We start from the raw sequence: 12,904 nt of genomic DNA on the forward strand, positions 1-12,904 counted from the left end.
AGCGCCTCGCGCTCGATTTCTGGTGCGGTCATGGCGGTGTTGTTCGTAGCTTCTTAGTTCTCCGTTCTCCCGCCCTTGGATCCGGTTGAGAGCCCAGTGCTCTGAGGGCAGATCATTCCACGGTTTTGGTACAGCTCTCCTCTTGTGAGCGAGAAACATTTCGGCACCTTTTTCCTGGTGAACGAGCAACGCCATGACAGCAAATGCATGACCCTGCTGAGATCAGTAACCATCGTGAACGTTGTCAAACTCGGCCGACTTCATGCTGTCTATGCTGAACCATAACATCAAGGGCAAGAGGCAGGAGAAGGAGGCAGCTATGACAGCGCTGCGGACGAGACGATGAGGACAGGACACGAATTCTCCCAAACCGGGCCCTTTTGGCTTTCGAGCTAACTGTGGTATGGCAGGTTCTACCAATTGCTGCGTTTGGCGCGGGAACAGCACGAAGGTGGGACCGCCTATTTGGGTGTAGGCAGATCTCAGTGGACGCAAACTTTTGCATGCTAAAGCACTTTCTTGGAACTTTGTGACTGCTTCCCGCCTGACGCCTAATACTAAGAGAGAGCAGCCCTCACATGGAGAAGCGAGTGGTCAATCGCCCTCGGAAGCTGCAACGCCGACAGCTACGTCCGATCGGACACATCTTGGTGGGCAAATCATGTGGGGTGCGTGTGATCGCCAAAGCATCTTAAGCTGCTGCTACGAAGGTTTGACTTTGAACGTGCAGGTGATAGTGGATGGCTTTGCTGCAATGGGATTCTCCTAACTGTGTGGGGGCCTAGATGGAACCTATACCCTCTTTTGGCCCAGAGCCCAGGGCACCATACCATAAACCGCAAGGGTGTCTTTTCAATGTCTGCAAGCACTGGTGGATCACAAGGGATCGTTCACCCATCAGGGGATGGCCAGGAAGGGTCGATCTGCTCGCGCTTCAGAACTCTACTCTGTTTGAACGGTGCAGCAGGAATTCTTCTAGCCAGAAATAACCGTGTGGGTGTATGAATGCCTTGTCGTATCCTGGTGACCCGCCTACCCCATTGATGCCATTGTCAGCAGCCATAACAGGCACTGGCAGTGGTCAGAACCTGGTTCAACTTCAGGCCGCGAGCAGTGGCAGATGGTAGCTAGAATGTCATTTGGGACATTAAAGGTCTGGCACTTACTACTCGCTCAGCCCTCACCAACACAGATCCCGTTCGTTATGCTGCTTGCTGTGTGCTCCACAATCTTGTGGAGTAGAGGGGACATTATGCGGGTGGGAGGCTAGGCGAAATCTTTGCCGCTGAGTAACGACAGCCCAGAGACCCAGGGCATAGAAGAGACACAGAACGGCGCCATCGAGAAGCCTGAAAACGAGTTCAGCACGCGCCAGGACGGCTTGACTGCTTGGTCTGTTTCCCTCCTGATGAAGCCCCCCCGTGATTGACCTCCTCCTGTAAGCACCACCCTTCTCTTACTGCAGCTTACTGAGGAAATAAATCAAGTATCGTTGTAAAAATCATGTTTGCATTTTAAAGTCATTCAGTATGTTAAAATCTCGTATCTGTCTTAAAAAAGTGCTTCCTGTAAGCAACCACCTCTCCCCTTTGGATGTAATCTTATTAAAGTATTAAAAAAGAGCGAGCAAAGCAGGTATCCTCTGCTTGTGTCTTTGGGAGAGCATAGGAGGAAGGAAAGGCATTAAGCTATTACTAATGCACGCCTTTTGTTGTACTGTCCATGGGAGGGGAGTGGGGGGTGCAGGAACCTTGCCCCAGCGTCTTAACGTCGGTGTGGGGAGTTATGAAACGTGTGGATTAGCGTGTGGTTAACATGGGCTCGGCGCACTCTGAGTCCGCTGTTTTCTGGAAAGGATCCACCTGCGTGGAGATATCAGCTTGACACGCAGCGACTGCAGCGTGCATCCCACAACCGCTGACCTTCTTGCCTACACTTCATCTCGGCGTCTTCCTCCCATCTCACTGCATCTCCTGTAGCACGTTCTTACGCTGCTACATTCCTCATCTCTGAGGCTTGCTCTCTGCGTGTTCTCATGTTTCTGACGAACATTTACTCGCGTTCTCATTCTCCTCCGCTTATGTGCCTCGTTCGGGATGGCGGGTAGGCGGCAACTAGTGCAGCTGCATGTGAGGAGGAGACAGGGAGAAATATGTTAAAAAGACGTTTCAGACAATGCTCGTTACTTCTTGAACAGTGATCACATTACCACTTCATAGCACACGTGATTTCACACAGATTGCATTTGCATCGTTTTCATGGAGGTGTGTCTGGTTTGTTCAGATCTCACGCGCAGGTCCAGGAATCCATTAAGCTTCCATGCAGGTAGCTTTTGTTTTACCTTCTCCAGCATCTATACGCAGTGTACTATGCTGACCTGTTGTTCCTGTTAGGAGAACCAGCAAACCCAAACCCAGTCTCTTTCCCCTCTCCCACCGCATGGGCTTCTATTCATTAGATCATGTGCTACGCACCTCCTTCCCCCCACACTCCCGCGCCGTGGCTGGTCGCTGGGGAAAGATGCTGCTGCAACGCTGAGAAACTCAGCGCTTCCTTCCCCCCTCCCCCGCTTTGTCTACGACAGAGGAAGTTAGCGGCTGCCCAGTAGGAAAATCGCCATGTCTGCCCTAATTTAATTCCGAATTTACAGGTTACAATGAATGATATACTCTCCTAGAATACACCGCGATGCAGAACGATGTTCTGGAAATTGCCAGCCTGTCCCCTGGCCAACGCGGCTGGTGGCTTGGAGTATGATTTCGAACTTACTGCTACATGGCATGTGTGAAGTGTCATACAAGAGGGACCAAACGGGCTGCTTGCCAGAATCTCTGCAACAGCTTTTTGAGTACCTCAAGCAGCCGATTCATAGAGATTCTCTCGTTGGAGGATTCCTCTCCATCCCCGACCACATTAACGAACTTTCCTTTTTTTACTGCTGCAAATGCATCCAAGCCCTGATGCATGTCAATCATAAAAAACGCTGGTTTTCTCTGTTTGATTTAAAAGGTAACCACCAGAGGTCGTCTGCTTCTCCTGTCTGGGGTGGCTTGGAGGGCTGGACGTAATTCTGGGTCACCAAAAAGTCCTGGCTGTGGGCTAATGGAGTGCTGTGTGCTCTCGCAAGCTCTTCCTCTCCTCCTCTATTCCCCTCCGCGCACTCTCAGCCACGGTTGTTTACAACCCCGACTCTGATCCTGCGGGTGGGTCCTGGTTGCGCAGCCCCTAAATGCATCAGCTCAGCACAGACCGGCATGTTTCGGCCCTGACCAGACCCTCCTTTGCTTCTTGGTTTCTGGTAGCCTGTCTGAGCTCTTAACTCTTTACTCTGCACGCACTGATCCTGCGTGGCTTTCCTCATAGACTTGAATGTTCTTCAAATATTTTCATTTCGTCTTTTGAATAGAGTTCTGTTAGCTCTGTCCCTCCAATTAGCGATCGATCGAGTACTCTTGTGCGGTCCAGGCTGGTGCTTTTTCGTTCCAGGAGACGCATTGTTACTGTGCTGATGAGCTCTGCGTGGTCACCTGTGTGACATCAGAGCTCCACTGCGGCAACAGGAAATGTAATTCAAAAGTTGCGGGGCTTTTCTGTTTACCTGCCGCTGCATCCGAGTTCAGATTGCTGTCGAGCGGTCAGTGTGCACTGTGGGAACGTCCGGAGGCAATAACGTCATTTTCGTCCACACACCGGTATCCGATATTATCATGATTCGCTACTCTCTCGTCGGGTGGAGTACAGAAATCGATTTAAAGAGCCCTTTAATCGTATATAAGGTGTTGTATGTGGACGGTGACAGCGTTAAATCGATTTAATGCCTTTAACTCGATTTAAACGCGTAGTGTAGACCGCCCTTTCTATAAGACATGATTAAAAAACTAGAACAATTTCTAGCTATTGGAGATATTAAATGGATTATAAAACTGGCTAAACCTCAGGTCTCACATAGTTTAACTGGGAATCATTACTGTGCAGGTGTGTTTCTAGAGGGTCCTAGCCATGCCCTCTCCATTTAACATTTTATCAAGGCTTGGAAAACATAATCATAACCGGATACATTTGCAGATGACAAATTGGGAGAGTTGTAAATATATGAAGATGAAGTCACTATACGAGCAATTGATGCTGTAAGCAGGTACAGCAAAAACGTAGGTTTTTAATATTTGTGTGCAACGTTATATCGTAGCCAAGAATGCCCGATACAGAGGAAGAATCTACGAGAACCGACATTACCAACATAATGGAGGCATGATGAGATCACTACAGCGAGTTCCCCGTGTCTAGCTGTGCCCCAAAGCTATGCTATCTGGCATTCCCAGACAGGCATCTTAATCTAGGGTAGCGGTTATTTACCCTGTAATGCACCTGGTCTCTCGTGCACCACTGCTGTCCCAGCGTGTACAGCATGATTCAAGATCAGAAAACACACCTCTTGCCAGGTCTCAACGAGCGGCACTTCTAAATCCGTTTAACATGGCCCGATCTACCGGATTAACGCTGTCCGTTCACAGTACGCTCGCATTAGAAATTCGAGATTAATGGCTCCCTTAAACGATTCGGACACTCTCTCCCACAGGGTAGCGCTAAATTCGATAAGTGATAACGGATAGGGTTCTGGCGAATCGACATTATGGCCTCCATAGAGGTACCACGTGCACCACTGACCGCTCTGGCGCAATCGAACTCCGATGTCAAGATAGCAACGGAATAAGCAGGAAACCTCAAGAGACATTAGATAGCAAATAGAAATTACTGCACGTGCACAGCTAAAATATACAGAACGGAGATGGTTGATGCAGTCAAATCAAATAACTACTAGCATTTGAACCTTACGGTGGATATATGATCTATCGCTGAATATTGAGAACAAATAGGTTATTATAGAGAAACTCCGTAAAGAACAAGAGAATAAAAAAGTCCATATGAAAAAATAAAACGACTTCAGAAGAAAAAAAAAAAAGCATGAGACGTGAAACCGATAACGAACCAGAGATCAAAACGAATGGTCATGAAGAGGAGGAAGAGGGAGAGAAGGGTAAAAGGATGATACACAAAAGACTACAATAAATTTATATATGAGAAACAAAAAACACAAGTCAACAATCGTGCGAGCTCAATTACTGTACAAAACGGTGTCTGCTGGTTCACGGAAAGCTCGTCAGTCCTCCCTCCCCCGACGTGAAAGAAAAGTAAAATAATAATTCCTTGAGTACTGTAAATGTCACCCTCTGTGTACTGATGCTGCTGGCAGACGCGCTGCTGCGCGGTGAGAGCAGATGTTTTCTGCCCAATCACGCACTGTGCTCTCAACCCGGAGTGGGAACTATGGGTTAGCTGAGGAACAGCTACCCACAGTGCACGCTCTGAAATCGTGTGCTTGGATGGACGCAACATCGATTTTGTGTCCACTTGTGGACGTGCTAAACCGATTTTTTTAGATCTGTTTGTTAATATCGCTTAAGCTATTCGAATAATCGTGCGTGTAGATGTACCTATGTCTTCTTCCTCTGCTTGTTCCCTTTTTTTGGCGAGAACAAAGAAATGCTGCAGGGAGTGAAGGCTATGATGCTGACTGAAAATATTTTTATGGAGAGGACTGGAGGTGTTCCTGATTCGAGTCCTCCTCTTGGTGGCAGTCTGCTCGCTCTAAACTGTTTTTGTCAGGAACAAGAGAGCACTCCTGGGACTAAGTGGTCATGTTGGAGGGCTTTGTATTTATGTGACTCCATAGCCAGTTCTGCTCCCTCTTCCTGGCTGATTAAGATATTTATCAGCAAATCAAACGCCACTAAGGATTACCTATCAAGTGCCTCTGAAGTGAAGGACATTTTAGCTTTGATAGGAGACCCTCAAACATACCTCATCAAAGATCTGGTGGTGGATACGTCCACATGAGTGCTGAGGTGACACTTGGGCTGTCTCCGAATTAGGCATGTGGCCCTGAGCAGAGTTGTTTACATGAATGGCCCTGAAATCATGTATCTAGCTTGCAGGCCTTCTGCCTCTCCTTCATGGCACTAACTCTCCTGATGGTCAGTGCAACAGCTGTGACTTAGAAACCCAGGCGAGAGTGAGTTCTGCCTTTCTATCAGGAAGCAGGGGTTAATTGGATGATACATCCTCTGAATCAGATATTTTTTCCATTCTTCCGTATCCAGACCGATTGATAAATCGACTACGCAGAAAGAACCATCCTCATGCCTCATTCTGAATTCAGTTCTAGATCAGGTATCCAAATGGGGAATTCCCTCGATGAACTGCTTTGCTAGTGAATGGGCATGGAGTGGTCCAGTGTTCTGCTCTAAGAGAATAAGCTGGAGTGTATGCAGAGCTCTTTATTTGGTTGGGAGAACCTGCTTATGCCTCCCATTCTACATTCCCCGTGTCTCAGAAGATACATCGGATAACCGGGATGTGATGGTTCCAGTCGGGTTCACCAGTTATGGTTACTGCAATGTGATGCACTGTCCATCAGACCACTCTCACTTAGCGACCTACTGGAAATCATTTTGCGAAGCCAAGTTCTACTGTGGGCACCGTCTGGCAACTCTGTATGTGACCATATGGGGTTGGCTGACTAAGCTGCGTGGATACTAGGTTTGATCCAGCAGATAAGCTCTTCACAAGATAACAGCTATGGAAGTTATTTGAGTGATACAGAGACCATCAGCTGTTCGCGTCAGTTTCAGCTATCCGACATCTGTACTTGGAGTCCTCTCTGACTAAGCTCAGCTACCCACAGTGCACCGCTCCTGAAATCGATGGTAGCTTTGGACCATGGACGCAAACAATCGATTTTGTGATCCCACTGTGGACGTGCTAAACCGATTTTATTAGATCTGTTTTGTAATATCGGATTAAGCTAATTCGAAATAATCGTGCAGTGTAGATGTACCCTATGTCTTCTTCCCTCTGCTTGTCTCCCTTTTTTGGGGAGAAACAAAGTCAAATGCTGCAGTGGAAAGTGAAAGGCCTATGATGCTTGACTGAAAATATTTTTTATGGAGAGGACAATGAGAGGTGTTCCTGATTCTGAGGCTCCTCCTCCTTGGTGGCAGTCTGCTCCAGCTCTAAAACCTGTTTTAGTCAGGAACAAGAGATGCTACTCCTGGGACTAAGTGGTCATGTGTGGAGGCTTTGTATTTATGTGACTCCATAGGCACAGTTATGCCTCCACCCTCTTCCTGGCTGATTAAGATAATTTTATCAGCAAATCAAACGCACTAAGGATGTACCTATCAAAGTGCCTCTGAAAGTGAAGGGACATTTCTGCTTTGATGGACAGACCCTCAAAACATCACCTATCCCATCAAAGACTCTGGTGGTGGATACGTCCACACTGAGCTGAGGTGAACACTTGGACTGTCTCCAGATATTAGGCATGTGGCCCTGAGCAGAGTCTCTGTTATACATGAATGGCCCTGAACTCTAGTACATGTATCTAGCTTGCAAGGCCTTTCTGCCTCTCCTTCATGGCACTATAACTCAAATCCTGATGGTCAGTGCAACAGCTGTGCACTATAGAAACAGCCAGGGAGAGTGAGATCATCCCTCTTATATCAGGAAGCAGGATAAATTGGGACTGATACATCCTACCTCAGATCAGCCTAATTGTTCTCCATCTTCCAAGTATCCAGACCGATTTGTAGATCGACTACGCAGAAAGAACTCCATCACTCATGCCTCATATCTGAAAGATTCAGTTCTAGATCAGGTATTCCTAAAATGGGGAATTCCCTCGATAGACCTGTTTGCTAGTGATGGGAACATGAAGTGTCCAGTGTTCTGCTCCTAAGGAAGAATAAGCTGAGAGTGTATGGCAGATGCATTTCTGATTTGGTTGGGAGAGAACCTGCTTTATGCCTCCCATTCTACTAATTCCCAGTGTCCTCAGAAAGATACATCAGGATAAACCCAGGGGATGATGATGGTTCCAGCCTGGGTTCACCAGTTCTGGTACTGCAATGTGATGCACCTGTCCATCAGACCACCTCTTCCACTTACGAACCTACTGGAAATCATTTTGCAGAGCCAAGTTCTACTGTGGCACCCAGTCCTGGCAACTCTGTATGTGACCATATGGAGGTTGGCTGACTAAGCTGCGTGGATACTAGGTTTTGATCCAGAGCAGATAAGCCTCTCTACTAGAATATATAAAGCTATGTGGAAGAGTTTCTTGATGTGATCTATTCAGAGACACATTCAGCCTTTCAGCTGTTCAGTTCCAGCTATCCTGGACTACTTGTCATCCTTGGAGTCCTCTCCTGACTAGCTCTATCAGATGTCATCTGTTGAAGTCATTTGATTTTTTTTTTTTCCCCATCCCACTTTAAAAGGATTTTTAATAGGCTGGTGTCGGAGAACATGCCTGCCCTGCAACAGTCTCTGCTGGCCAAGTGTGGAGTCACAGATACGTTCTTCCTCAGTTTCCTTCTTTAAGAGTCCCTAGTAACTCCACAAACAGGGCTAGAGATGTGGCTTAGCCCTCCAGCCAAGTCACAAACTTAACCCCTTCCGAGGTGGCAGAAGTCGAACTAGAGGGTCCCAACAAACGAAAAAGTTTCTCTGCCGCCTTTTCTGGGTTAGAACACTGGGCCCCAGGCTGGTTTCTGTGGAGTGCCTGGCTTCCTGCTGACCCCGACTCAGACCTTCCATATGGCCTGCCCACTCCTTGTGGTTCCACACCCCAGACAGACCTCTCTCGGAGCACTCTGGGGGTCCATTAATCTCTCACCTGACCCTCCCTTGTTCCTGCCCCCTCAGGTTGGGAAGTAGCTAATTAAGCCACAGGTGAGGGTGGCTCCCCCTCCTCTTAAAGGAGTGAGTCACCCTGTGACAGCTGAACTTATGTTACATTCCCTACCTGGGACTTGAATGCGGTGGTCCTGTCTTTGATGGGCACTCCCTTTGAATCCATGTCATTATATTCATTATATCACTGTTCTGTTAAAACAGCCATCACCTCAGCTCACCTGGTGAGCATATTTCAGGCTTTGAGGGCAAGCCATCCACGCACTGTGTTTCATAAAGACAGGGTTACTCTCAGGACACATCCAGTGTTTTTACCAAAAATCGTTTTGAATATTTATATACTTACCGGTGTTTTTTCCCTAAACCTCATTACTCTCTGCAGAGGTTAAACTCCACACACTAGATGTTCTTAGAGTTATGTCCTTTTATCTTTCCAGTACAAAGCGATTTCGTAAATCAGCCACACTCTTTATGGCTTTTGGTGATAAGTCTAAAGGGCAAGCTGTTTCTCTGAAAGACTCTCTAAGTGGGTTACAAACTGCATTAAGCTTTCCCACTCCATTAAATAAACTACCTATTCCCTCCTGAGTTAGGGCACACTCTATTTGGGCTCAGTCAATAGCTGTAGCTTGTTTCAGGGAAGTCCATATTTCTGAGACTTGTGGGGCAGCTACTTGGGTTTCTCTTCATATGTTTACCAACTGCTACTCCCTTGTGGCAGCTTCTAGATCAGATGCCCAGTGTGACAAGGCTGGTTCTATAGTCATTATTGAGACAGAACTCCAATTACCCATCTCCTTGAGGGGTAACTGCTAGTCACCCACCTGTAGTGAGAGACATGTGAACAAATGCTTTTAGAAGCATAGGTTACTTACCTTACAGTAACTGAAATTCTTCGCGATGCTTGTGTCCACACAGATCCCACAGCCCATGCTCCTAGCCTACTGCTTTGGAGTCCTTAGCTGGATATTCTATATTAATGAAGAAACTAAGGGGAGTTGGAGGTTGTTCCATTCTTTATATCCTCATGGTAGGGGACATGCTGGTGTATAGAGGGGAGAGATAGCTCAGTGGTTTGATCATTGGCCTGCTAAACCAAGGGTTGTGAGTTCAATTCTTGAGGGGGCCACTTAGGGATCTGGGGCAAAAATCTGTCTGGGGATTGGTCCATCTTTGAGCAGGGGGTTGGATTAGATGACCTCCTGAGGTCTCTTCCAATCATGATATTCTATGATCACCAGCAGGTCCCAGGCTCTCACACATACAGAACCACAGACCTATGGTGAGATTCATGTGGGCAAAGGCATCTCTAAGAACTCAGACAGTAAGGTAAGACACCTTTCTTTGTTGTCCCACTGTAAGTATTTTAGAGGAGCTTTTAGCCATCAGGAGTGGGAATCTCTATGATGCATCTTCAGAAAAGAAATGGAGATTATTTTAACTGTTGTCTGAAAGTAAATATCATAACAGATCACTACTTCCCTTCCTCCCGACAGAGTCCAGATTTCTGTACCTTCTCTTCCCTCTTTATTTTATTATCCAATTTTATTTGCACATATGGGAGCAATTTCACTACTGACTTGGCAAGGCAGCTGGGATAGTGGGAGAACCCTGCCTTCCATTATAAGGCCAGGAAGAGACAGACTAGCTGAAATCAATGGCTTTAGAACTCTGAACATGGGGAATTCCTACCAGGAGTGGAGAACATCACTTCTAGACAGACAAAGTTCAATTGTCCCACCCCAATTCCTTAGGTAACTACTGCGGGCAACGTTGAGACAAGGAATGACCCCATTTAAATGGCTTAGATGTTACATGATCGTGTTCCTTTCAAGCACTTTTTCTGGGTGTTTCTTGCTAAAATTAGCCTCATATATCAGGAATGGGAACTGTACCCCGACAAGGGGCATGGTTTAATAAGATGCAGTTTCTTCTACAACCAGGATCTAAAAGGCTAGCCCACTGGGTGTATGTCAGCCTGGCCTAAAAAGCAACAGTGTCACATACAAATTGTGTATGTGTGTGTGATGCTGTCCTGATGTCTCCAGCTTTGTGTTGCCATCTGCTATCATATGCATGTCTTTGCATCCTGCCCTTCATCGTTACTGAAATAAAATGATCCCCATTGGTTTGAAACAGAAGCTTGTCCTTCTTCTTCACTGTGGACTGCCCATTGCCCTGAGAGAGAAGTGCAAAATATAATTATTACTAGGGAACCACGGAGTTCTTCACAGAGTTTGAGGAGGAAACAGCTGTAGTTTCAAGAGGCTGGTTAATGTCATTGACCTGAGATAGGGGAGAAAATAAGTGGCAGCTGAAAATATTAACTTTGTAAATGACTCCAGAAAATAGGGATTCTATTTGACTTCCTGTTCTGCCATTCTGTGTGTCCTATACTGTTTTGATAAAAGCAACTAATCAGATTTTGAAACCATGGAGATGTTCCAGGTGGAAGTAAAAATTGATGGAGGCTGGTAATTTCTTTGATGTCATCTTGTTTATTTACAAGGAATTTATGAAGTCCTGCTTCTCTGAACCCAGGAGCAAAAGGAATTAGGAACAAAAGGAGCAGTTTCTCAATGTACAGCCCCAAGCCTTCTTAGCCGACAGACCCAAAGGCTCCAGTTTTTTCCCAGGGTCAAAGTGTACTCAGCTACTGCTTGGCTTTTTTGCTTTTTTATGTCTCAGTCTTTCTCTGTTTTGTGTGTTCTCAGTTTCTGTCTGTTCCAACTACCTTCCGCCCCATAAAATACAAAACCCCTTCCTCCACTCCACCTGCTCCTAAGTGAGTTCACAACCCCCTTTTGTCTCAAGTGAGGGGCTTCTGATTAACTAATCCTGACAGTTAATCGATGGTGTGTTCACATCCAGTCTCAAAGAGGTTTGTGATCCAGGCAGTCACCAGAACCCCCCAGCATATCTCTTCTTACCACAACACCCCTAAAATGCCCTTGCTATGGCTGGTTATCTCGTCTTTTCTCTCATTCTGTTTGTTTGTATATGTCACACAGGGGCTTCAAAGATACATCTACTGAACAGGGTCGGCTCTAGCCATTTCACCGCCCGAAGCATGGTGGCACGCCACGGGGGGCGCTCTGCTGCTCGCTGGTCCCGCAGTTCCGGTGGACCTCCCGCAGGCATGCCTGCGGAGGGTCCACTGGTCCCGCGGCTCTGGACCTCCCACAGGCGTGCCTGTGGATGCTTCACCAGAGCCGCGGGACCAGCGGACCCTCAGCAGGTGGGAGGTCCACCGAAGTCGCCTGCCGCCCTCTGGGAAACCGGCAGAGCACCCCCTGCGGCATGCTGCCCCAAGCACATGCTTGGCCGCTGGGGCCTGGAGCTGGCCGTGCTACTGAAATAGCAATTCCTAATGGTAAGCTACAAGTCCTGATTAGGATTCTGTATTTTGCATTCAGTTTATCATGAGGTTTCTTACTTCTCTGAGTTTGCAAGATACAATAAATGCACTTAATAGATTGTGCAAGAGTTTAGAAATATACTATCTGCCCTGAGTATTTCTGGCTTTTCTGAATATTAACAGTCTTGCAATGTTTTTCTGGCAGAGATTTTGTTGAAGAAAAGCTGGGAAGTAAATATGTGGTAGGAAGATCTCTGGATTTTGCAACATCATTTGAGGAGTCAGGACCTGCAACCCCAATGTTCTTTATCCTGTCCCCAGGGGTTGACCCTCTGAAGGATGTGGAGAAACAAGGTAAATAAATCAAGTCTCTGAACAATCCACAGCATCATGGTTTGTTATCTTCTATGTCATTATCCTGGCATGAATCTCCTGGGTTTGCTCTTGGCTCCTCATGGATAATAGAGCAACCTGTTAAAAATAGATAATGCCCAAAGTGTGCTTTACAGAGTTTTGTGAATTTTCACCTAAAGTTTAAGTTAAACTTCTCTCTTCTGTGTATTGCCTAGAATACCAACACTCTTCACACTGCTGTAGTTTCTGACTTTGTCTCTCATACAACTTAGGCCACGTCTACACTACGGGACAATATCGATTTAGCTAAAATCGGTTTCTTAAAACTGATATTATAAAGTCGAGTGTGCGCGTCCACACTAGGCACGTTAATTCGATGGTGTGCGTCCATGGTCCAAAGCTAGCGTCGATTTCTGGAGCGGTGCACTGTGGGTAGTTGTT

The 12,904-nt window shown here is 46.7% G+C and overlaps 1 protein-coding gene across 5 annotated transcripts in view; it reads left to right on the forward strand.

Annotated features, from left to right (window-relative positions):
• Positions 1 to 12,904, forward strand: part of DNAH9 (dynein axonemal heavy chain 9) — a 396,459-nt gene that overhangs the window by 326,694 nt on the left and 56,861 nt on the right. For all 5 annotated transcript variants that reach the window (XM_075071725.1, XM_032803600.2, XM_032803609.2 and 2 more), the window contains one exon: positions 12,315 to 12,463. In XM_075071725.1, coding sequence (XP_074927826.1) covers positions 12,315 to 12,463 — 149 coding nt within the window. The remainder of the gene's footprint in view (positions 1 to 12,314; positions 12,464 to 12,904) is intronic.

The sequence above is a fragment of the Chelonoidis abingdonii genome, chromosome 13, assembly GCF_003597395.2.
Source record: "Chelonoidis abingdonii isolate Lonesome George chromosome 13, CheloAbing_2.0, whole genome shotgun sequence".
Lineage (NCBI taxonomy): Eukaryota > Metazoa > Chordata > Testudines > Testudinidae > Chelonoidis > Chelonoidis abingdonii.